At 40.6% G+C, this 27240-nt stretch overlaps 1 protein-coding gene across 2 annotated transcripts in view; it reads left to right on the top strand.

Moving 5' to 3' along the window:
* fbln1 (fibulin 1) overlaps positions 1 to 27240 on the top strand; it is a 166622-nt gene that overhangs the window by 110855 nt on the left and 28527 nt on the right. The window contains exons 15-16 of one of the 2 annotated variants that reach the window (XM_072552309.1): positions 5888 to 6030; positions 11945 to 12076. In XM_072552309.1, the coding sequence (XP_072408410.1) occupies positions 5888 to 6030; positions 11945 to 12076 (275 nt within the window). Of the gene's footprint in view, positions 1 to 1029; positions 3220 to 5887; positions 6031 to 11944; positions 12077 to 27240 lie in introns of those variants that run through there. The other variant, XM_072552310.1, reaches the window with a different exon arrangement.

A 27240-nucleotide genomic window follows, 5' to 3' on the forward strand; every position in this document is an offset into this window, starting at 1 on the left:
AAAAGATATTTGCTGACCTTTCTTCTAAAGTTTTCCTTTACAAGACTAAACTCAAATCCATTTGTTCCTCTGCTCTGATATTTACTTTGTCTATTCTGTTAAGTATTTGTGCTTCTGCAAAATTCCCTCTGAGCCATTTCATTCAGAGGTTGAAGAATCTTAGCTTATTATTTTGGTTTGTACACCTTCCCTCTAATGTCAAGGATTATCCCCATTGTCGGAAATGTATTGCTTCCAAATTATTACTTTGTGTCTCGTGCTGTTGTTAACAGTGTGTTCTACTTCTTCCTTTGCTATGGTTATGTGCAAGCTTCTGAGTGGCTTTGCATAGCAAAATGCCTTTCTACCACTACATATTTGACTACATTTTTGGGGTTTCTGAAGCTCTTTCTGCTGAAATTATGGTGTGAGCAGGAAATTCAATGCTGCTAGAGTCAAAACATGTCTTATAACTAAATGGCTACTCACAATGTTTGTTATTACACTGCTAATAAGACAAAATTAAACTAGAAGTAATGGATTTTCTGAAAGACCACTTTCAACATGTGAGATCAGATGGGGTTTGAATTTCTGAGATTTTTTTTCTCTCTGTTTGCTATACTTCTATTGGAAGATCTACAGATAGCTTGCAAAATCAATGATTTACACCGTTTTTCCAGAGATTCTGTAGCTCTTTCATGGCAAAGACTAACGTAGAGAAAACCTCTTTGGAAATTCAGCCTGTGTAAAACCTTTTTGTATGTTATGCAACTGAAGAAAATACTTATTGAATTGTCATCAGTCAAAGAGCCAAAATCTAAAATTCTTAGTGGAAGCGCTGATGGTGGATATTTTGAAAAGTTTTCTTGCTCATCTGTCATTTATCTGAGACTTTTGCAGCTCTTCAATGGAAGGTAGATAGACAAGTAGAAGAAGCATCTCAGAAATTTACCTCCATTGTGTGGTAATTCTTTTATTTTCTGCTGCACTGACTTGCTGGCTTTGCTTATGTTCATTAACACCCTTCTTTCCTTTCTCACTTTCTTCTAGTCGCTGTGAGCGCTTGCCTTGCAATGAGAATAAGGAGTGCCAAAGCCTGCCTTTAAGAATAACCTACTATTACCTCACTTTCCCCACCAACATCCAAGTGCCCACCAATGTCTTTCGTTTCGGGCCCTCTCATGCAGTTGCTGGAGATAATATTCTCCTTTCCATCACCCATGGCAATGAGGACAACTACTTTAACACACAAGAACTGAATAATCACAGCGGAATTGTGTTTGTGCAGCAACAAATATCAGAACCCAGGGATTTTCTTCTCACCGTTGAGATGAAGCTCTTGCGTCATGGAATCACCAACATATTTATAGCAAAAATCTACATTGTTGTCACTGCGCAGGTTTGATGACTATTGTTTGGTCAATAGTCAGAGTAATAATTACTATTAATACCCCATTTGACCCTTATGATATGCTTACTGGCAAAAATTGAAATCTGCTCTTTCTTATATTTTCTGAATATTTTCTAAGAACTCAGTGCACAGGTTTCTTTTTTTATTTTTTGAAGACCACAAAGTTTAACTTTCATAATGCATTGCTCTCCTCTCCTTTAGTGCATGCTCAACAGTTTAATTATAAATCTCACTGCATGATTTTTATCTCCTCATATACATAAGGAGGATGTAAAATTAGGAAAAGTGTGAGACTAGAGTATTATTCCTGTAGTGACCCATTTAAGGCATTGTCATTTGTACAATAGTGAGGTCTTCCTATGATACATGGAGTAAATCATTATGTCAAATATTTTCTTTTGGGTTTTTTTTTCTAAAATCATAATTACATAAGTAAAAATGTAAATGCTAAAACTAATTTTGCTTTTTCCACATTGAAAAAAATGTTTACCTCTTGGAGGAGATTAACAGTAATGCTTAGAGCTTTGAGAAGGGGGTTATATCATCAAAACAGTGACTAGACTAGATTTCCCCATGATTTTTGTGATGCATCCACACTTGTCTATTGAAACTATCATCTTGGGATTCCTATTTAATATAATTGGAGTAACAGATTGCTCCTCTGCACTGATTGAAACTTTGAAGATGACTCCTAATGAGCATTTCCCCTGCACTTCTCCTGCAATATTTGGCAAAATGAACAGCCTAGGAAACTCAGGGGAAATGATATGAAATGTAATTCATGTTACTCATCTGGGTTTTCTGAAGTGCATCTGTCACAGGTATGCTGGAGAACCAGGAAAACTGCAAAAATTCACTCCCTTTGGTTTTGCAGGAGTGGATTATTGTTAAGTGCATTCCAAAATTATTTTCTCAATAGCAAAGTTTAGAGTAGATTCACAAGAAACTTATTGTTATTATTATTATTATTATTATTATTACACATTTTCACATGTTCAAGTACTTATTCTCTACTTACTTTAACACCATAGCCAGAGAACCTGTCACAACCTAACCATGATTATTGACTAGCAGAATATTCCAAGCAGTGTTGTAATGCAATGAGTTGTCACAAAACTGTAGTTGAAATTAATGGTCCTATGCAAGTCTTTTTTAAGTGGTTAAATTGTCTCTTTCTTACTTTATGTACTGTAATTCCTAAAATTTTAATGAATTGGCATTATTGCTGGAATTTATTACAATCAATCATCTGTCATTGTGCTAAATATGCTTTTCAAGATTGCACTGGTTGATAAAATTTATTGTTCTGTTTTTGAAACATAGAATGTTTTTGAGTGAAACAGATGCCTGCACAAAATTATGACGTTCTTGATCCAGATTAGATATACAAATGTTAGCTTTACTTAAGTGTTTTAATTGCAGAAAGCACTTAATAGCACATTTCAGTAATTTTCAACAACAGGTCTATGATGATATGGCCTGATAAAATGTCAGTATGAAGCAAGATGGATGCAGTTATCCAAAATGATCATTCTGTTGACAGTAGTCAGCAATCATCTTTCTATTTGGGGCTTACAGATGCCAACAGTTTTGAGAGCGACTTGACACCACTCTTCCAAGCCGGAGTTTATAACTTCCTACCACTCTGGCTGATGTGCCATTTCATTTTAAGATTAATCCCATGAAGATACTTTTCACAGGCAAATTCTAATACTAATTAGAGTTAATTGCCAGTTAACATCAAGTGGAGAATTTTTGTACTGTCTGATATATGTACTACTTTTCCATTATTTCAGATTGTTAAATAAATGGATTTCATTTCCTCTGAATGTAAAGGTCGTTCGTCTTTACTTGTGTCTATTCGTATAAAGTTAATAAAACGTGAAGCTGGAGAAAGCACAGCAGGTCATGTAGTATCAGAACAGCAGGACAGTTGATGTTTTGGGCAGGACCTTTCATCAGGACTAGAGGGTGGGAAGGGAGCTGAGAAACAAATAGAGGGAGGAGAGTATGGCAGGATAAAGGTAGGTGGGATGGTGATAGGTGTATGCAGGTAGTAGTGAATTGAGATTGGTGAATGGGAAGGGTGGAGTAGACAGGTGGGAAGGAAGATGGACAGGTTAGGTTAGGTTAGGTCAGGTCAAGGAGGTGAGATGGAGAGGGAGGGCTGGACTTGGGATGAGATGGGGAGGTGAGGAGATTTGGAAGCTGATTAATTCTATGTTGAGGCCATAAGTTTGTTAGCTCCCGAAGTGGAAGATGAGGTGTTCTTCCTCATAAAGGCCCTCATGCAACATTGCTTGCTTCTGTTTGTTTAAATATGCATTGAAGCCATTTAACCTCTGTACCCTGATGTCTTATACACTGACAAAATAGTCTAATTTGTTTCTAGCCAAAAAACTTTGCAATTAACTAACAGTTGATTTGTTTTCTCATTCCGATACAATCAGGCTTTATAGAACTCTGAGAACAAAGGTCTGTGCAGTGGGTATCAAGGGAAATGGGTGCTCAATGAAACATTCAAGAGATTAGTGCTGGCTGTATAATTATTTTTAGTGTATTTCAAAAACTTGGGATTCAGAAGCTCAAATCAAATTGGTGGAAATGGTACAAAACTGGAAATGGCAATGAAGGTGCAGCTTAGAAATTACAGAATGAGTTGGACAAAACATGTTAGCAAAGTAGATAATTGTGAAATATTGCACAAATGGAAATCAAACAGAAGTATTCAATAACTGAAAACAACCAGTTTGGTGATCAGAGAGAGTCAGACAGCATCCATGAGAGAAAGCAAACTAATGTTTCGAGTCTAGATGACTCTTTATCAGAGCTGAAGTGGTGTGTGTGGGGGGGGCAGCACTTATGCTATAGTTTGGGATGGGGGGTGTGGGGATAGTGGATTTAAGGTGCTGGTGGAGAAAGGATGCTGATAGTATTCAATGAATGGTGCTGTAAAATCTGCAGATGAAGTGAGAAAAGACCTAGGTCTGAGCTGATTGTCCAATTCAGACAGCAATCAATACAATGGCCTAGGAAAAACTGAAGAGTACATGTCTAAGAAAGCCATTATCAAATTGCACAATGCTTTAATCAAACAATACATTGAGTACTGGAATAAAAACAGAAAGCATAGGAGAAATTCAGTGAGTCTGGCAGCATCTGTCGTCAGAGAAACAGAGTTAACGTTTCAAGTCTAGCTTGCTTTTTCTTTAGAACCCAGAGCCAGTTCTAGATGCTGAAAATGGAGGAATATATTCAGGTGCTGGAAGTATTGCAGGGACGAATTTCGATTCAAGATTTCAGTTATAAGGAGAAATCTTTTGAATTTTCTTTTTGCTTGAGATAAGAGGTGATTTTGAAGAATAATAGGGGAATGAAAGAAATAAATTCAAAACTTGATTTTAAATTAGATTCTGAGAGAAGGATGAGGGGGCAATGGTTCATATTAAGAAAGAAGGTACAGAGTGATCAACACATGGAATAGATTCTTGGCTATATGAAAAGACTAGGATCATTTAGGAACAAATGTTTGCAGCAATGAAGTGACTTTATCGACTCTGGATGAATGAACCATCCTGTAACCTTGTGAAGATAGCAGTGTGTATCTTGCTTGATGACTTTATTTGCATCAAAAAATTTGACCTAACAACTTATACTTGGCACTGTAAAGGTTGAAAATCCTTTATATTGGAAGTAGAAGACTAATCTAGTTGAACACACAGGGCTTAATTTTACTAAAAATCAGCTGAGTGTCAATATAAGGGATTTTCATGGAGGATTTCTTTCTGTCATCTCTAGTGATTATCTCACAATTCTCTGCAGCTACTGTTGAACACAGCACAACATTATGGGGTTGTGTGGTACACTATGGAGTGTATTGCAAGGCTTCCCTAGATTGATCCAAGTATCTGAATCTTATCTTCAGCAGGCCTATCATCTGCCCCAGCAGCTGGAAAAATGAGCTGTATTGTTTTTATGCACAAATTCGATGCAGGGTTTAAGTCTATAAAGTATAATTCAAACGAATGTATTGCTTGACCCACTCCCAATTTTGGGCAAGCCCTCAGATATTAGTAAGGGCTTTGCAGGGTTGACTAATGTAAACAGTAGTGTATGGTTGAAAGTCAACTGCTAGTTTTACTTCTGTATTGATTTTCTTTCTATTGTAATGTTTGAGTGCATTTAAAAGATACCATAAGAACACAAGAGTCAAAAATGGGAAACACCACATTGGGTGCAATAAAGGTCCATACGCTGAAACTAAGTTTTATAAGAATATTGTCATCCATTCTACATCATCACATAAAGTTAAGGTGTATCTCATTATCTTTTAATTCTTCATATCATTCATGAATAAACCTAAGAAACAACTACAGCCTATCTAACTTCATTTGCAGTGAACCAGAATCTACAGAAATAACAGTCAGATTTAATAAAGGGTGAATTAAGGTGAATAGTTATTGCCTTTCCTCACTAACTGTTCTTCTTTCTTCACAGATTAAGAGTAGACAGTACAGAGACTGTTCGATGCATAAAGTCCTGCCGCCCAGGCGATACACGCTGCATACTGGATCCTGTTAACACAGTGTCCTATACTGTCATTTCACTGCCAACCTATCGGGAATTCCTTGGACCAATAGGTGAGAAGACTTAATGGGAATAAAGTTACTTTTGAATAGGACTTGTCCTATCATTAAGACAATTAATGTGTGTGGGAACATGAAATTAATTGCATAATGGAGACCTAGTGCAACTTTGTTGGGGTGTGATGCTCTGCCAATCACTTCATGTGCAGCATCCATGGCAGTGAAGGAAAGCTGTGACTCAACTCAATCAGCTGATGGGATGGGAAGGTACTAAATTTGAGCTATTCAGGTCTGGAAAATCCATTTGTACATTATACAGCAAACAATTAAGCTGCAAGATAAACTCTGCATTAATGTTTATTAAAGTTCGAGGTAAGGCAGCTGTAAATAACTTCAGTTATTGCAGGGAGAATCTGGAAGCACTCTGAAGTGTTTTTGGAGACATTATGTTGAGTTTGTGGATTTGGCAGGATTTTTTCTGTCTCCCCGTGAAGGACAAGGGATCAGATGGTCTGTGAACACAAAGGCTGCAACCAGTATGGGAGCAGCAGTGATAGCTGTGATGCAGACTGCATAATTTTATATTTTGTCTTTTGATTTAGTAGCTGTGGGTTTTGGTTTTTGAGTTCGTAGTATATGGTTTTATGTGTGTCTAAAGTTAATTATTAATTTGAAATTATTTCCGCAGCCATGGTGATTTCTTATAAAAACGTTTTGGAGGACTAGTTTTAGAATTAATGGGTTCTTATCTACATTGGTATGGTTTTACAAGATAAACGAGCTCCAGTTTAGAATATCAGATGAGGGTATTTTTAAGCTTCAAGGAAACACCAATAGCTTAGAGAGAGAGAATTTCTTTGTGTTATATTGAGTTTTGCACAGTTCTGTGAGTTACTCTGATGAAGATGCTTGTATACACCAGTGCTCCTGAGAAAGGAAGGATACAGTGAAATTAAATTACCTTGGAGCAAACTGTTATTGATCATTCCAGACCAGAAGTTTTGGGATAAAAACCTGAAGATGCCACTTAAAACAGGGAAAGTTTAAGCTCAGGAATGTAACGGTTCCAGAAAGAAGTTATCTATAGTTCCAGTGTATAAGTTAACTCATAAATGACCTAAATCTTCTGAGTTGTGAAGACACATCCACTGATCTAGAGCACACATATAAGATTATAAGACCCCTTATGGCACTGCTGCCAGGTCTCAGTTCCAGACTATGAGAGTGAACTTCTAAGGCTATCTGCGTTCATTCCCTTCTGAGGGTCATCATTAAAGGCAAATTGGCTCCTATGTAGAACAATAATATCTTTCCTATTGCCCATCACCACCACTAATAACTACAGAAACAGATACATCACCCGAAAACACTGTCTCTGCCCTGTCTTAAAAATGCTACACCACAATACTCTGCCACTGTTTAGGGCAGAGGCAGCTGGCAGTTTAAGCAATAAGCTATTAGCAAGGAATTTAGTGTAATAAACCTGACAACAATTGATAAACCTTACCATCTTTGATAAATCTGAATGATACTTAACACTACTGTTTACATTAGTCTTTACTCAAAGTGCCTCTCTCCCCATGCCCCAAATTCCCATATGAATCTAATTCTCTGTTAACTTAGTCTAAGCCTCAATCATGCGTAGTCTCCTGACTGTATACCCTTACTGACCAGTGTTGGTTTCAGGTGAAATTATTAATCTATTTATTTTGCCCCAAGCTTACATTTTTGCCACCATGAAATCTTTGAAGTGATGCATTCAGAAGAAAAATGGCCAAGTTATCCAAAAGCTCTGAGCCCTCCTGCATGAACTCTCCAATGTTTTTGGAGCAAAATAACAACCACATATTTACTGATATTGGTGATGGACACACTTCTCTCAAGAAAGCTATGTCATTGACCTACTACTGGTATCATAATGAGAAGTGAATGCCTGTCCAACCATTGTTTGTTGCCTGGGCATTGAATATAAAAGTGGGTGGTAATGTTTCAGTTTTATATGGTGAGACCATATCTGGGATAATATTTACAGTTTTGGTCTCATTATGTAAGAAAGGTCATGAATGTGTTGGGGACAGCTCAGAGAAGGTTTATTAGAGTAATAGTATGGAACAATGGTTGTTCTATAAGGAAAAGTTAGACAGTTAGGCTTGTATATGTTTGAGTTCAGAAGAGTAACAGGCAACTTGATTGAAACATTTAAGATTCCAGAAGGGTCTTAATGGGGTGCATTTAGAAAAGGATATTTCCTCTTGTGGGAGAATCTATAACTCGGGGTCTCTGTGTAAAGAAAGTGGATCATCCATTAAGATTGACATCCATCCAAAGAGATTTTTTCCTTTTTTGGAGGGTTGTGTGTTTTTGATACTGTCTTTAGGAAAGGTAGAGTAAGAACAATCCTTGAGTATTTTTAAAGTAGTGGTAGACAGATTCTTGGCAAGAGTGAGGACTGCAGATGCTGGAGATTAGAGTCAAGAGTGTGGTGCTGGATAAGCACAGTAGGTCAGGCAGCATTCAAGGAGCAGGAGAATTAATGTTTCGGGCAAAAGCCCTTCATCAGGAATGCGGATGGGGGCCTGGGGGTGGAGAGATAAATTGGAAGGGGGTGGGGCTGGGGGAAGGTAGCTGAGAGTGCAATAGGTGGATGGAGGTGGGAGTAAAGGGATAGGTCGGAGAGGAGGGTGGAGCAGATAGGTGGGAAGGAAGATGGACAGGTAGGACCGGTCATGAGAGTGGTGCTGAGTTGAAAGGTTGAATCTGGGATAAGGCGGGGGGGGGGGAGCAGAAATGAGGAAACTGGTGAAATCCACATTGGTGCCACGGAGTTGGAGAGTCCTGAGGCAGAATATGAGGCGTCCTTCCTCCAGACGTCAGGTGTTAGGGAGTGGTGATAGAGAAGGCCTAGGACCTGTATGTCCTTAGTGGAGTGGGAAAGGGCGTTGAAGTGTTCAGCCAACTTTTTTTAAGCAATGTGGTGGCATGGCAACAGAGTATAGGCAGAGAACATGTGCCTTATCAAAAGCTCTGTAATATTTGAAAGGGGCACAGAGACGTAATGAGAGAAGAGAGGTCAGAGATGAGATTTAAAAGGTGCAAGAGTTCCAGCAAACAGGAAGGTGGTTTGAGGTGTGTCTACTTCAATGCCAGGAGCATCTGGAATAAGGTGGGTGAACTTGCAGCATGGGTTGGTACCTGGGACTTTGATGCTGTAGCCATTTAGGAGACAGGATAGAGCAGGGACAGGAATGATTGTTGCAGGTTCCGGGATTTAGATGTTTCAGTCAGAACAGAGAAGATAGTAATAGAGAGGGAGTTGTGGCACTGTTAGTCAAGGACAGTATTATGGTGGCAGACAGGACATTTGATGAGGACTCATCTACTACGGTATTATGGGCTGAGGTTAGAAACAGGAAAGGAGAGCTCACCCTATTGGAAGTTCTCTATAGGCCTCCGAATAGTTCCCGAGGTGTAGAGGAAAGGACAACAATGATAACTCTGGACAGGAGCAAGAGTAACAGGTTAGTTGTTATGTGGGACTTTAACTTTCCAAATATTGACTGGAAATACTATAGTTCAAGTACTTTAGATAGGTCAGTTTTTGTCCAATGTGTGCAGAATGGTTTCCTGACACAGTATGTAGACAAGCCAACAAGGGGCGAGGCCACATTGAATTTTGTGCTGGCTAATGAACCTGGCCAGGTGTTAGATTTGGAGGTAGGTGAGCACTTTGGTGATAGTGACTACAATTTGGTAATATTTACTTTAGCAATGGAAAGGAATGGATATATACCACAGGGCAAGGGATATTGCTGGGGTAAAGGCAATTATAATGGGATTAGGCAAGATTTAGGGTATGTACGATGGGGAAGGAAACTGCAGGGGATGGGCACAGTTGAAATGTGGAGCTTATTCAAGGAACAGTTACTATGTGTCCTTGATAAGTATGTATTGGCCAAGCAGAGAGGAAGTGGTCGAGCAAGGGAGCCTTGGTTTATTAAAGAAGTTGAATCTCTTGTCAAGATGAAGAAGAAGGCTTATATTAGGATAAGACATGAAGGCTCAGTTAAGGCACTTGAGAGTTACAAGTTAGCCAGGAAAGACCTGAAGAAAGATCTAAGCAGAGCTAGGAGAGGACATGAGAAGTTGTTGGCAGATAGGATCAAGGAAAACCCTAAAGCTTTCTATCGGTATATCAAGAATAAAAGAATGACTAGAGAAAGATTAGGGCCAATCAAGAATAGTCGTGGGAAGTTGTGCGTGGAGTCCGAGGAGATAGGGGAAGCGCTAAAAGAATATTTTTTGTCAGTATTCACACTGGTAAAAGACAATGTTGTCAAGGAGAATACTGAGGTACAGGTTTCTAGGCTAGATGGGATTGATTTCACAAGGAGGAGGTGTTAGCTATTCTGGAAAGTGTGAAAATAGGTAAGTCCCCTGGGCCGGACAGGATTTATCCAAGGATTCTCTGGAAAGCCAGGGAGGAGACTGCCGATGCTTTGGCATTGATCTTTATGTCATTATTATCTATAAGAATAGTGCCAGAAGACTGGAGGATAGCAAATGTTGTTCTTTTGTTCAAGAAGGGGGATTAGAGACAACTCTGGTAATTATCAACCAGTGAGCCTTACTTTGGTTGTGCATCAAGTGTTGGAAAAGGTTATAAGAGCTAGGATTTATAATCATTCAGAGAAGAATAAGTTGATTATGGATAGTCAATACGGTTTCATGCCTCACAAACCTTGTTGAGTTCTTTGAGATGGTGACCAAACAGGTGGATAAGGGTAAAGCGGTTGATGTGGTGGATATGGATTTCAGTAAGGCATTTGATAAGTTTCCCACGGTAGGCTATTGCACAAAATATGGAGGCATAGGATTGAAGGTGATCTAGCAGTTTGGATTAGAAATTGGATAGCTAAAATAAGACAGAGGGTGGTGGTTGATGGAAATGTTCATCCTGGAGTTCAATTACCAGTGGTAGATACCGTAAGGATCTATTTAGGGGCCACTGCTGTTTGTCATTTTTATAAATGAACTAGATGAAGGTGTAGAAGGAAAAGTTAGTAAATTTGCGGATGTCACTAAGATCAATGGAACCGTTGATAGTGCTGAAGGATGTTGCCGATTACAGAGAGAGCTGCAGAGTTGGGCTGAGAGGTGGCAAATGGAGTTTAATGCAGAAAGTTGTGAGGTGACTCACTTTGGAAGGAGCAATAGGAATGCAGAGTACTGTGCTAATGCTGACATTCTTGGTAGTGTAAATGAGCAGAGAGATCTTGGTGTCCACACACATTGATCCCTGAAAGTCGCCACCCAGGTTGATAGGGTTATGAAGAAGGCACAGAGTGTGTTAGCTTTTATTGGTAGAGGGATTGAGTTTTGGAGCCATGGGGTCATGCTGCAGCTGTACAAAACTCTTGGTCGGCCGCACTTGGAGTATCGCATACAGTTCTGGTCACTGTGTTTTAGGATGTGGAAGCTTTGGAAAGGGTTCAGAGGAGATTTACTAGGATGTTGCCTGGAATGGAGGGGAGGTTTTATGAGGAAGGGCTGAGGAACTTGAAGCTATTTTCATTCAAGAGAAGAAGTTTGAGAGGTGACTTAATTGAGACATATAAGATGAGCGTTATATAGGGTGGACAGTAAGAGCCTTTTTCGTTGGAATGTGATGGCTAGCACAAGGGGACATAGCTTTAAACTGAGAAGTGATAGATACAGGACAGAGGTCAGAGGTAGTTTCTTTACTCAGAGAGTAGTAGGGGTGTAGAATGCACTGCCTGCAGCAGCAGTAGACTCACCAACTTTAAGGGCATTTAAATGGTCATTGGATAAACATATGGATGAAAATGGAATACTGTAGGATGGATAGGCTTCAGATTGGTTCTACAGATCGGTGCACATCGAAGGCCTGTACTGCGCTGAAATGTTCTATATTCTAGAAGAGCAATTGACATTAGGCTTCCTTTTTCAGAAATCATATTCCTCCGAGCAGCATCTCCAGCTTTTCCCAATGTCCAGCCAGAGATTGTGTTTCACATTACTGAAGGGAATATACGCAACTCCTTCGACATTATCAAACGATATGAAAATACCATCACAATTGGTAAGTAATGTTGCTAATTTTTCCCTTTTGGCTTGCAAATTTAATCAATCTGAGGACTGCCACGTCCAGTGTCAAAAAGAGAGAATGTTAACTCAAAGTTTGGGAGAAGATTTGGAGCTCGGGTGCTCGTTGTTGTGGTTCTGTTCGCCGAGCTGGGAATTTGTCTTGCAAACGTTTCATCCCCTGTCTAGGTGACATCCTCAGTGCTTGGGAGCCTCCTGTGAAGCGCTTCTGTGCTGTTTCCTCTGGCATTTATAGTGGCCTATCTCTGCCGCTTCCGGTTGTCAGTTCCAGCTGTCCGCTGTAGTGGCCGGTATATTGGGTCAGCACACAAACCAACAGCCACGCTCAGACAACAACTCACCAGAACAAAGGACCCGATACCCAACATGAGCAAAACCAATGTAGTATACAAAATCCCATGCAAGGACTGCACAAAACACTACATCGGACAAACAGGAAGACAGCTAACGATCCATATCCATGAACACCCATTAGCCACGAAACGACACGACCAGCTATCCTTAGTAGCCACACACACAGATGACAAGCAACATGAATTCGACTGGGACAACACTACTATTATAGGACAAGCCAAACAGAGAACAGCCAGGGAACTCCTAGAGGCATGGCACTCATCCACAGACTATCAACAAACACATCGACCTCGACCCAATATACCGGCCACTACAGTGGACAGCTCGAACTGACAACCGGAAGCGGCAGAGACAGGCCACTATAAATGCCGGAGAAAACAGCAAAGAAGCGCTTCACAGGAGGCTCCCAAGCACTGAGGATGTCACCTAGACAGGGGATGAAACGTTCGCAAGTCAAATTCCCAGCTCGGCGAACAGAACCATAACAATGTTAACTCAAGTTGACTGGTGAGAATATTGTACAAAGAATTACGGCTCCAGTCTGGCTCAAACCTTTTCCATCAACATTTTAATTGGGCTTGATGTTAACCATCTGACTCTCCTGCCTGACTTGAGTGGGAACCTCATTAATATATTCTCATCAGGATTCTATAACAGCCATAGGTCTCACTGATCCAGGAATCTGTGAAGGGTGTACTGCCTGGTAAAACCTGGAAAAAAGGAAGAGGTGATCCTCCTTCAGATGAATCAATGGTTTTTTCATGGTGTCAGGAGGAGGTGGGGTCTTTCATGAGGGCTTCCAAAAAGGTTGGCTGCTGTTCACCTGGATCCCCCACATCTCACAGCCAGAGCTCTCCTCTAAGATCAACACTATTCCACAGGCCCTATAGATTGGATCTGTCAGAAATGGTTAGCTGCCGCTTTCCATCTTTGTTGGGAAGGCAGATGGTTGTTGGGAGGAGAACGAGATGCAGCCTTTAAAATTAGCTGATGGTCTCCATGAAGACTCAAGGTTGGGTAGGATGTTGGCTTCCACTTGCAAATTAATTGCTACATTAAAGTACCATTTGTGATAATAAGGTGTCACTTAATTTTCATGGTGAGTTCAGTTTGAAGTACTGCAAACTTATTCTTTGTTTATCAAATATTAAGTTTCAGATCCTCCAAATTTAAATTCTTTACAGCATAGATAATCTCATTTTTTATTTATTTCAAGTTGCATATTTGAATCTTGAAATAAATGGTGCAGATGGAGGTCCTAAATTGAATCCTGTGGCACCACTGTACTTATTATGACCAAAGGTAAAGGTAGTGGTGCTGATGAATGGTGAGGTCAAATAAGTGAACATGCACGGATTCTCAGCTTGGGCAATGTGCCTGCTCTAGTTCTTATAAACAGAACAGTAAAATGAATATTGGGAGCAAGAATAGAAGTTTGTCTGCACTGTGTTTAGAACATTATTGCCTGGAATTTCTTGTGTGGATTTCACTGATCTCTCATAATAACCTGGCAGAAGGTAAGTGATAAAAGCCCTCATGAAATAATGAATAAATGGCCCTTTATATTGTTTCTCTGAAGATTCTGATTCCACAGGAGAATACCTTCTATTCAGCACCACCCACTGTTGCATATGATTTAGATGTTCAGGTGAAAACCTATCCATTCTGTTAGAGTTACAAAGGAAGTATGGTGTCACAAAATTTTACAACCATCTGTAAAGCCACAGATTGAAACCTTATATTTACTTGCACTTCATTTTTGTTTGCAGTTTAGCTTGTTAGTTTTTTGAGGCTATAAAAGAGCAGTCAACCTTGTCTACAGCTTGGATCCAGTAGAAGCATCAGAAAATGAGAGGAAAGAATGGTTTAGACATGCGTAGAAAAAGGGAGGGAAGAGCTGAATAGTTCAGGCTTACTTTTTAATTGCTTGTAATAAACAGTAAAACATAATTACTTCTGCTCAGCTATTTATAGTGATTCTAGTCATACAGGAAACATTACATTTAATGGGTTCTCACATTCATCATGTTATGTAAACTGCTATTGTAATGAAAAAGAATAACAGCCAGACTGAGGTTCACTAGTCTATGTGAAGTTATGGAAATGGAGTTAGGAAAATAGGGTGGAGGGAAGACTTTCAAATGTGGAAGCACTTCTTAGATGTTTGAGTTCTAATGCCCCCTTCAGGTGAGACAAAGGTATCTTCTGAGTAATAATTCTCCTGACATTGAGTTCCATGATTTTCCATCTCCAAAACAATTAGGTATGTGCCACACATCTACAGCACCACACTTGTTCTATCTTCCCTCTTGCCAGAGGATTCCCAGCAAAATATTTAAAATGCTAATGGGCAACAGGTCAAATACTGTTAGCCCAGAGCTACCCTGTAGGATTTCCTTTTCTCAGAAATTGCCCTTGAGATGGCAGACAGAGGGACATTAGCTCCACACTTTGCTGATAGTGACATGTTCTAGTGGACAGGAAGGTGCAAAATGGGGCCACCATCATTCCTCAGCACCACCAGAGCAGTCCATGCCACCACATCCTGTAAACCTCGTCTGAAGTTGCTACCTAGGTCAGTGAGGTGGTAGCCAAAGGAACACCTAGCAATGCTATTAGAAGTTCAATGACCTCTTGTGCTCTTGTGCTACCATCTTTCCTCTGTTATATCACACTCATTCTAACTTTGTTACTGCACCACTTTCCACCAAGGCTCATGGCCAACCATTCTCATTATGTTATATAGTATTTTCTGTCACTCATTGTCACCCATGCCAAACTCAGTCAATGAACCCTGCATGCCATCTGTGATGTCAACTCATTCAATCAGGACACCTCCCAACTTCCCCCCACCTGCACGAGCACTACAGCTATGCCAACACATTCATGTCACTCAATAATTCTCTTGATGTTGCATTCAATGATTTTCCACCTCCAAAACAAAGGTACCACACATCTATAGCACCACACTTGTGCTATCTTCCCTCTTACCAGAGGATTCCCAGAACAATGTAAAATCTCATACATTTTAATTCACCCTCAAACATTCATGTCACTCAATCCATCCCTTGGTCTCAGTCCACGTGAAAGCAGCCCATGTGAGGGCTGAATGAGCCAAGATAGGCTCTGGGGTACCTGACATTCATTTTCTCATCCACTCGTGATGATGACAAAATCTCCATGTCCCAGCAACCAAGACAGAATCATTGTCCATTGCTTTGCTGCTGTTCCATTATCCCCACTGGAAATGTATTCTAAACATGCCTGAACCTCCACCCCCACTCCATAACCCATTCTCCCTTGTGTCTCCTGCAGGCATCAGTATCATATGTACAGTTTCAACTGTCAAGAGGGTAGCCCTGCAAACATCTCCTCTTTTATCTCTGAGGAAAAAGCCATAGGTTCCTCAGAGGACACACCAGCACGACTGCCTTCTGCACATCCCACCAGTTCAGATAATGAAATCTTGGCAGGCTTGTTAGCTAGATTAAAGTCAGGAGCACATGCTGGTGTGCACATCACTGATGCAATGGTTTAATTTTCCAAAACTCCAAAAATCCCATTAGATTAGATAATTGCAAATGTAACTTTTTTATTGAAAATGAAAGGGAGGCAGAAAATAGGAAACTAGAGGTCAATGAACTCCTATCATAAGGACAATGTTTAAAGCTGTTATTTAAGAAATTATAGCAGGCACTTGGATAAGTTGAAAGTAATCAGGTAGAATCAACATAGTTTTGTGAAAGAGAAATCATGACTATCAATCTACTAAAGTTCTTTGAGCAAGCAGCCTGTGCTATGGACAAAGGGAACAGGCTGGTATGTTATACTTAGACTTCCAGAAGGCATTTGATTACATGCCCCACATCAAAAATATTGTGCCAAATAAAAGTCTATTGCACCAAATATGCTTGACTTTGAGAAATCTTGACATGCAAATCAGAGCAGGTACCTGGCAACTTCAACTCATCGCTAACTCCAAAGGACTTCCATGCTGCTTAGGACCAAATGTCATTTCAGGGCACAATCCATGGGCACTTGCACACACACTTTTTTGTCCATGGACTTTGGCACCCAACATTTGCCAATCCCTCACAGCTACTTTGGCACCTTTCCAATATACTTGCAGACTGCTTAGGCAACACAGACTTGCATTGCTGGGCACACCAACAACTAGCATTGAAAGGACACTTTGTGCATATGGACTGGCACAAAGCTTATGGATTGGACCAGGTTGTATCTCCAAGTTGCCTGATTGCTCACTCAAAGCCTACCTGTATACTCAAAGCATCCGTGCCTTGCTTTCTCTTACCACACCTGGTTATACCAGTTAGCACATTGACTTCAGTCAAACCCAAAGCATACTGGTACTGCCATATCAATATAGTCTTTTGCACAGAAACACTATCAGACTGCTTGTCAGTAGGTATAAGTCTGGCACTGTGGGTGGGGTGTTGAATGTGGGGGATTGTGGGGAGGGATACCTTGTTGTACAGCACACCAAAATGTCAATCTACCATCTAGAAGAAATTCACTTAAGCATGAACTAGCTGTCTACATGGCAAACACACTGCATATTTCTTAAACTATGGGGCCATGTCGTAAAGTGGTGAGGGCTATTGTCAGTCCAGTGAAGATAGCCCACTGTCTGTCAGGTGTCTTGTACCATCAGTCACTAGCACAATGTGCACACAGTAAGGGGGTTTTATCAGTCATTCCATGCAATGTTCAGTCCTGTAGGACCAGCGCCATCAGTAATGGGAATAGTGTATCATCGGTTGGGAACTGTTTCAGTAATAATGCACAGCAAGATGGAGATCGAACTAAATGTGAGGGATGCCTTAGGGGTGAGATAGGTAATTAATGAGATGTGTTTGATAAGATACAGTGAGAAATCCGTTTAGGCTTCAAGGTGAGAGTCCTTTCAAAAGGTTTGATGTTGCCCTCACTTAGCAAAAATAAATCAAGCATCAGCCCATAACCTTCTCTTTACAGCTTTGATATATCTTCAGGTTTATCTACAATCCAGAAAGGACAGAAAGCAATGCAATCTTGTTCACTTGAGGTCCAAGTTAAAGATACACCAAGTCCTCATTAGAAGGTTCATGCTGCACTCACTCACATTCCACACTGTGGGGTGATTGCAATAACAAAGTGAACTTGTAAAAACTTCAGTTTGACAATCAGAATCACACATACAAATGTTGCCATACTGCTACCAATCATAATTGAAAACGTGAAGCTGTAGGTTTCACATATCTTAACTCAACAATCACCAGCAATCTGCCACCTGATGCTGAAGTCATTCTGATGCTTCACAAAATCTGCAGCTGTTATGTCCAAGCTCATGCTCTACACGAGAGTGTAGACAGCAACCTGATGAAGATTATCGAATTGCAAGTTGACCAGTCCTGCATCCTCAACTCATTTCTCTACAGTGGTAGGACCTAGATAACATTTGCTAGGCAGGATAAAAGGCTGAACAGTTTCTACCTTCACCGTCTCAGATTTATACTTGGCATCTCTTGGGAGAGTAGGCCATTAATTCTGCAGTCCTGGAATTATGCTAATTCAATCAGCATGGAATTCTGCTGATCCCATGGATATCCATGCCTCTGCTACAGGAAGACTTTCAAACAAGATATGAAATTGATGGACATTGACACTGACATCTAGGAGACAGCTGCTGATGCAAGTAACTTCTGGAGACTCGCTGTTAGGTAGAACTTTGGAAGAGGTGGGTACAAACAAAAAGCTTAGCTATTTGAAAAGAGTGTACAAAGAAATTAAAGACAAATTGTGCACTGTCATAGCCATCTATCATCCTCTACAGCATAGACTAATAGAGGTCTACAGCATGGAAACAAGCCCTTCAGCCCAACTTGCTCATACTGCCCGATTTTCACAATTTAAACCAGTTCCATTCGCATGCATTTGCTCCCAATTCCTCCATACCTATTCAATCCATGTACCTGTCTAAATATTTCTTAAATAATGAAATTATATTTACTTTTACCATGACCTCTGGCAGTCTGTTCCAGATACTTGCCATACTCTATGAATAAAAATTGCCCCTCTGGAATCTTTTGTATCTCTCACCTCTCAACTTAAACCTATGCCCTGTAGTGGGGAAAAGCTGTCGGCTATCTACCTTATCAATGCCTGTCATGATTTTATACACCTCTATAAAGTCACCCCTCAGCCTCCTATGCTCCAGTGAAAAATGTCCCAGCCTATCCAACCTCTCCTTATAACTCAAACCATCTAGTACAAGTAGCATACAAGTAAATATTTTCTATATTCTTTCTAGTTTAGTAATATTCTTTCTATAATAGGGTGACCAGAACTGCATGCAGTACTCCAACTGTAGCCTCACCAACATCTTATACAACTGCAATAAGACATCCCAACTCCTACACACAATGCTCTGACCGATGAAAGCTAGCATTTAAAAGCCTTCTTCATTATTCTGTGGTTCCAATTTCAAGGAGCTATGAACCTGTACCCCTAGATCTTTTTGTTCTATAACATTCACCAGGCTCTACCATTAACTGTGTAAGTCATGCCATGGTTTGCCTTCCCAAAATGCAACACCTTGCATTTGTCTAAATTTAACTCCATCTGCCATTCCTCAGTCCACTGGCCCAGTTGATCAAATTGCATTCCCAGATAAACTTCTTCAGTGTCCGTTTTGCCACCAATCTCAGTGTCATCAATTAACTTACAAACCATACCTCCTAAATTCTCATCTAAATCATTTATATAAATGACAAATAACAGTGGACCCAGCACTGATTCCTGTGGACACCACTGGCCACAGGGCTACAGTCTGAAAAACAACCCTCTACACCACCCTCTATTTTCTACCTTCAAGCCAATTTTGCATCCAATTGGCTAGCTCTTTCCTGGATCACCTGCAATACAACCTTACTCAACAACCTATCGTGCAGTACCTTGTCAAAGACCTTACTAAAGTCCATATAGACAATATCTACTGCATTGTCCTCAACTACTTTCTTGGTCACTGCTTCAAAAAATTCAATCAAATTTATGAGACACGATTTCCCATACACAAAGCCATGCTGATTATCCCAAATGAGTCCTTGCCTCTACAAATGCCTATAGATCCTGTCTCTTAGAATCCCCATCACGCTAGGTTCACCAGTCTGAAATTCCAAGGCAATTCCCTGTAATCTTTCTTAAATAATGGCACAAAATTAGCCACCCTCCAATCTTCAGGCAATTCACCTTTGGCTATCAATGATACAAATATGTCCACTGGAGGCCTTGCAATTTCTTTCCTGGCCTCTCACAATGTCCTGGGACACACTTTATCAGGTCCCAGGAATTTACTGACCTTGATGTGTTTTAAGATTTCATCACCTTCTTCCTTGTAATGTAGACACTAGTCAAGACATCACTATCCAAGGTCTCTAGTATCCATACCTGTGTCAATGGTAAATACTGATGAGGAATATTCATTTAGGATCTCACCCATCTCTTGTGTTTGTGCACATATATGACTTTATTGATCTTTAAAAGGCCCTGTTTTCTCCCTAGTTTTATCTTTAGCCCTTCATGTGCTTGTAGAATCTCTTCGAAATCTCCTTTACTGTATCTGCCAAAAGCACCTTGTGACCCCTTTCAGCCCTCCTGATTACTCTCTTAAGTGTACGCCAACACCCTCTATACTGTTCAAGGAATTCACTTGATCCCAGCTGCCTCTGCATGTCATATGCCTCCTTCTTTTCAAGACCAGGTCTTCAATAACTCCAGTCATCCAGTGTTCCCTACTCCTGCTAGCCTTACCCTTCATTCTACCAGTGCTGGGTAGAACTGGCACTGAACCCTCATTAACTTAGTTTTTAAAGCTTCCCACTTACCAGACATCTCTTTGCCTACAAACAGCCTTGCCCAATCAACTTTTGAAAGTTTGTGTCTAAGATCGTCAAAATTGGCCTTGTCCCAGTTTAGACTTAACTTGTGGACCAGACGTATCCTTTTCCATAGCTATTTTAAAACTACTAGAATTATGGTCACTGGTCCCAAAGTGCTTCCCTACTAAGACTTCTGTCACTTGTCCTGCCTTATTTCCCAAGAGGAGGTCATGTTTTACTCATTCTTTAGTAGGGCAACCTACCCACTGCATAAGAAATTCTTCCTGAAAACACTTAACAAATTTCCCTCCATCCAAGTGCTTCATACTATGCCAGTCCCAGCCAATGTTAGAAAGGTTAAAATCTCTATTATTACAACTCTATTATTCTTGCAGCTATCTGCAATTTCCTTATATATTTGCTCCTCAATCTCCAGTTGACTTTGGAGGGGCATATCATACAATGATATCAAAGTAGTCTCTCCCTTTTTTATTTCTCAGTTTCATCCATTTACATGAACAAACCCTCAAGAATTACTTTTCTCAGTACTGATGTGATGTTCTCCCTACTAAAAATGCAATGTGATGTTCTCCCTAATCAAAAACGTAATTGCAACAGAGACATCCAAGCCAGACCGACCTCCAAGGTGCAAACAATGGTCTTATGGGACAGACAAATTCCACCAAGGGAAACAGTCTGTGCCTGCATGCAACAAGATTTAGACGGATTCACACTTGGGTACGTACAATTGGTGCCATAGATGTCCCAGACAATGATTGTTTTCATTAATGCCTTTTCCTATTGACATTCAATGGCATTGCTATTGTCAAATCCCCACCATCAACATCTTACAGATTATCATTGACCTGAAATTGAACTGGACCTGCCAATTGGACTAAAGGTCAAAGATTGACTGTTACGCAAGACTGAATCACTTCCTAGCTCTCCAAATCCACTCCAGTGAGAAGTCTGGTCACTCTCCATTTGCCTTGATCAGTGCAACTCCAACAACAATCAAGAAATTCAGAAACTAACAAAGTAGCCCCCTTTATTGACAACCCATCCAACATCTTAAACAACATTCCTTCCACCAACACTGCACAATAACAGTGGTGAGCACCATCTACCTGATGCATTGCAAAACCCTCTGATCCTTCAACAGCACCCTCCAAACTTGTGACTTAAAAGAAAAACCTTTTTTTAAATAACCCTGACTTGGAAACATATTGCCGTTCTACACTGTCACTAGTTCAAAATGTTAGAGCTCTCTTCTTAACACCACAGTGGATGTGCCTATCCAGCTACCTGCAGTTGTTTAACAAGACAGCTCATCATCACCTTTTCAAGTACAGATATGGATGACCAATAAATGGCCTTGCCAGTGACAGTCACATATAGTAACGTCCCTGTAGAAGGCAAAGTATATTCAAATAGAGTAAATACTGTCCATCAGCTCAGATCAAGAAGTCATGTTTTTCACAGAACTGCATAAGTAAAATTATATTCAATGGCATAACATAACTGGAGTCAGATGCCTAGTTTGCTTTTAAGCTTTGTTGATTGAAACCTGAAACAAAGATCAGCAAATGTGCCATGTTGGTTAGTGTCATAGGAAAGAGATTTGGGGAAATATTCAGAGAAAGAGCAAAATCTGTGCAGTGGTGCATATGATACATCAGCAGGTGGCACTGTCACTTCATTTTGTGATGTGCATTTTGTTTCTTTAACTTACCAAACCATTTAGGTTTCAGTTTTCAATACCTTTGATCTCAGATTTTTCATATTTTAAATCATTTCCATAAAGCATATCATTCTTTGCATAATTATGAAATGCCTTGAAGAGAGCAGACGAGTTTTTAACAACCGTATATATGTTTTTGATTTTCTAACAAATTGTAGAATTTGACAGCATGAAGAGAGACAAATAAGTCTATTGTATCCACGCTAGTGCTCTGAAATAACTCTCCACATGTTCACATATATTCACATCTTTCCATATGTGTGCAATGGATTGTAGTAACCAGATTCTCTAATTTAATAAATTAAATGAGCGGGGATCCAAGATGGCGGCGATCTAGGAGGATCACATTGCAGAGCTCCGCAGCGCAGCACAAGCCAGACAAACTTCTAACTTGCCCAACCCAGACCATTGCGATATCCTGGGACTCTGGAAAGGTTGTGGAGTTCCAGGAAACTGTGAACAATCAACTTAACTGCATTTACACAGTCCAGAGATGCCAAAGAAGGGAGGAGGAGCATCTGAGGCCGGGCCCGCAGCCCAGCCTGCAAGATCCTCAGAGTCAATTACGTACCAGGCCCTGGTGAAGGAGCTTGTGAAATTTCATGAGATGTTGGGTAAGCAATTAGAGGAGAAGCTGGCCCAGATCTCTAACATGCTGCAGGAGCATGAACAGCAGCTGGGAGACCTGGAAAATAGGACGGATGAGGTTGAACACAGAGTCACAGTGGTGGAAGCCGATACCAGTTCCTCCAAGGATAGGATCCAAGCTTTGGAGACGCATGTCCGTAATTTGCATGACCAAGTAGATGATCTTGAGAACAGGGGCAGGAGAAAAAATATTTGGATCGTAGGTCTGCCAGAGGGTAAGGAAGGTGAGCAGCCAGTGGAATTTATTGAGGACTGGTTGCCAAAATTCCTTAACTTGGAGGCTGGAACGAGAGGCTTGAAGATCGAGAGTGCTCACTAGGTCATGGCATGCAGATCAGGTCTGGGTCAACGTCTTTGTCCTCTCTTGGTGCAATTTCATCAATATAGAGATAAGGAGAGAATCATGGAAGCTTACAAAGGCCCTAATTTACGAGGGCTGTAAGATCATGTTTTTCCAGGACTTCTCAGCAGCAGTGATCCAGAAAAGAAAATCCTTTGACGGTGTCAAGAGAAGGCTGAGGGAGCTTGGGATCCAATACTCTCTGAGGTATCCAGCGGTACTTTGGTAACCTTAGATGGATCCGTACATCTCTTTGACACATCGGAGAAGGCAAGAGACTTTGTGGACAAACTAACGTAATATGAACAATTTAGTATGTATAAATAGTAGTGTTGTTTGGGTATGCTTTTTCTTTAAAAAACAGAGGATGTCAGGTTGAGGCTTTCTTTTCCTATTGTTTTTTCTTGGTAATAATCTGGTTTAAACTATGTTTGGCTGTGGTTGAGATGCATACTTTCAATTTCTAAGTTAAGTTATACCAAAGGATGGGTGGGGCATTTACCCCTTTTTTCTTCAAAAAATTTTTCTTTATTCACATTGCTATTCTATAGTGTATTTTCTTTCATTTCTGTTTGTGTTTGCGGTGCAGCTCTAGCTAGGAAGAGGGAAAATTGTTGGGATGGCTAAATGCCTACTTACGGGCAGTTTATGCCCAGTTCAGGTATTTAAATGCCTGGGCTGTAGTCCTGGCAGCAGGATGGGAAATTGGGTTTTGGGATGGGTAGTTGCCCCCTTTGGGCAGGGGGTGAGTTCCACTATTCAGGCCGTTGGCACTTTATATGTTGGATTTTTTTTTGGTTTTATTGTATATAATTTTTGATAGCTTTGTAGGTTTGTAAAATGTAGTGCTTTTAGTTTATGTAGTTTTTATGTTTGATGGATCTTGTGACACTAAGGCTTGGTGATTTGTAGTTCGAGTTCCTCCTCTCTGGAGTTTAAATGTTATTGCAGAAGGTTATGGCTAATGACTTGATTAAATGGTGTACCTGGAATATCAAGGGGAGTCACTCACCATTTAAGAGGAAGAATGTACTTTTGAGTCTTAGAAAGGAGAAGGTAGATATTGCTTTGTTACAGGCGACACACTTGGATGATAGGGAGCATTTGAAACTACAGCAGAATGGGTTTGTTCAGGTTTAATTTTCATCTTTTCATACCAGAAGTAGGGGAGTGGCTTAACTGCTTAGAAGGAATCTTCCATTTAAGTTACTAGAGTGTGTTAAAGACACACACGAGAAGTTTGTAATTCTCAGAACCCTGATAAACAGGGAAGAATATGATGTTTTAAATATTTATTGCCCTCTGGCCCATCGCCTCAAATTTTTGGTCGATGTATTTTCCAAATTGATCAGTCTTGGTTATATCATTATAGGGGGAGATTTTAACTGTCCCATGGATCCCACAGTAGACAGGCTGCCCAAAGATCCCCCGATACTCTCTGTATAAACTAAACAATTAGTGGATCTTTGTGTGGAGTTATGGTTGGTGGACGTCTGGAGGTGTCTCCATCCTACAGGCAGGGATTTTATGTTTTTTTCCATCCACACAGCTGTCACATTAGAATTGATTTTTTTCTGACCCCCATGGCAACCCTGGACTTGGTGGCATCTTGTATGATTGGTAATATTACCATCTCTGATCACGCTCCAGTGTACCTATTAGTTAAGATTAAGGATGTTACAGTGGGTTTGATGTACTGGCGAATGGATCTCTTTATTCTCAAGGATAATAAGTTTGTGAAGTACTTCTCTAGGGAATTTTGGGCATTCCTAGACATTAACTCAGGCTCAGTTAGTAGCCCATCCATCCTTTGGGAAACTGCCAAAGCCTATGCTCGGTGTTAGTTATTTCCTACTCTGCCAGTAGGAAGCAGCAGAAGGGTGAGCAGCAATGTCTCCTCGAAGCTCGGTTGAAGGCAGCCGAGAAGGCTTACTTTGACAGGCCCTCATTGGTCAAGCTACAGAGGATTACGGCGCTGCGGTCTGCATTGAATTCCATGCTCAAGCAGATGGTAAAGAAGGAGCTTACTTTTACAAAGCAAAGGTTATATGAGCATGGTGACAGGCCAGGCAATTGCTTCGCATATTTCTCCAGGAAAAGGAGTGCCACTCAAGCCATTAAGTCAATTAGGGAAGGGTCTAGGATCCTAACATGTCATTCTAAAAAGATTAATGTGGCATTCCAGAGATTTTACTCTTAGGTTATACCAACCTGAGGGTTGTGAGGGGGGGGGGGGGGGAAGGCCAAAATTAAGTCTTTTATTTAAGTATCTGAAGCTCCCAGGCATGACCCCTGAACAAGAGTCTTTTCTCAATGGCCCCTATTTAGGGCAAGAGGTGCAGGAGGCTGTGAAGCAGCGTCTGAGTGGAAAGGCGCCCGGCCCTGACCGACATCCCAGCAAATTCTATAACGAATTTATAAACATACTGTCAGACCCGATGCTCAACATGTTTAATTACTCATACAGTCATGATTGTCTCCCACCTTCTCTGAGAGAGGCCAATATTTCACTTATTCTTAAAAATAGGAAGGTCCCGGAGGACTGTACTTCATACAGGCCCATTTCACTCTTAAATGTGGACTTTAAAATCCTGTCTATGACTCTTGTGTTAAGGCTGGAGACTGTGCTATCTTCTATTGTTTAAGAGGATCAGTTGGGCTTCAATAACAGCCACAGATCCTCCAATAATGTTAGGAGGCTGCTTAATGTAATTCAATTGTGTCAACAACAGTCAATACAGGGATTGATGATTTCTCTGGATGCAGAGACGGCATTTGACCGACTTGAATGGCCGTACATTTTCTATACTCTGGAGTGGTTTGGTTTGGGCAAAGTCTTTATAAGATGGGTAAAGATTGTCTAGAGTGGTCCTCTCGCAACAGTCATCACCAATGGGGTGCAATCAAGCAATTTAAACATTTTTAGGGGCAGCCGACAGGGCTTTCCCCTTTCACCACTGCTTTTTACATTGGTGATTGACTCATTGACGCAGGCCATTTGTAGGGATATCTATATATCAGCTCCAGAAGTGGGGTCAAAATTATATAAGACTTTGTTGTACGAGGACGATATTCTAATTTATTTGTCAAATCCAGCCGTTTCGGGACCTCACCTGATACACTGCTTCAGTTTGGTGCCTTTTCAAGGTACAAGATTAATCTTGAAAAATCAGAGGCTATCCCTATGGGTAGTCTTTTGATGGTGCTAGGTCTTGAGGGTGAATATTGATTCCCATTTAAGTGGTCATGGGGAGTTTTGTGTATATGGACATATTCATTACTCCAGTTCTGGATCCACTGTTCAAAGCTAATTTTGTTCAATTATTTGGCAAAATCAAACAAGACCTTCAAAGATTGGAGGCGCTTCTGGTCTTGTGGTTGGGTCGAAGAGTGCTTATTAAGATGAATATTCTCCCCTGTTTGTTATACCCTATACGGATGCTCCCCCTGATTTTCAATAAGCAAACATTCAGGAGACTGAATGGCTGGCTCAGCTCCTTTATTTGGCATCATAAGTGGCCCCTCATTAAATTAGCTGAACTACAATTGCCTCACAGATTGGGGGGAATGGATTTCCTGGGCATAAACCACCAACTAAGCTCACTTTTATCCTACATGAGTGATTGGGCCTGTGAGGACCCACTTTCAATATGGTTAGATATCAAAACCTCCCAGGCAAGGTGTCCCTGACTAGCTTGCTGTTTTTGGACAAAATGAGGACATTTTATTTCCATTACCCAATAGTTATCAATACTGTTAAAGCATGGAGGGCAATTCGGCCGAGGGAAAGCAATATTGGCAAAACATCTTCTATTACATCTATCGTGGGTATGCCGGGTTTTCAACTGGGAATGATAGATTCAGGATTCAAACATTGGGCAGCTAGAGGTGTATCTTGCATGGGTGATTTACTTGAGGGAGACACAATGATGTCCTTTGATCAGTTAGCACGGAAATATGAGCTATCTAACAGGAACTTCTTCCATTTTGTTTTCAAGTTAGGGATTTTATTCAAAAAAAGATTATGCTTTTGACTGATCCCTATAAATCCGACATAGAAAGGAGGGTGCTCAGTGCTAAGAGTATACTTTCTGTCAGCACTTTATATCATCAATTGGGGGGGGGGAGACGCCCCTTCAGATGAGTTTGATCGATTCTGCAGGGTTTGGGAGAGAGAGCTA

The sequence above is a fragment of the Chiloscyllium punctatum genome, chromosome 32 (assembly GCF_047496795.1).
Source record: "Chiloscyllium punctatum isolate Juve2018m chromosome 32, sChiPun1.3, whole genome shotgun sequence".
NCBI classification, from domain to species: domain Eukaryota; kingdom Metazoa; phylum Chordata; class Chondrichthyes; order Orectolobiformes; family Hemiscylliidae; genus Chiloscyllium; species Chiloscyllium punctatum.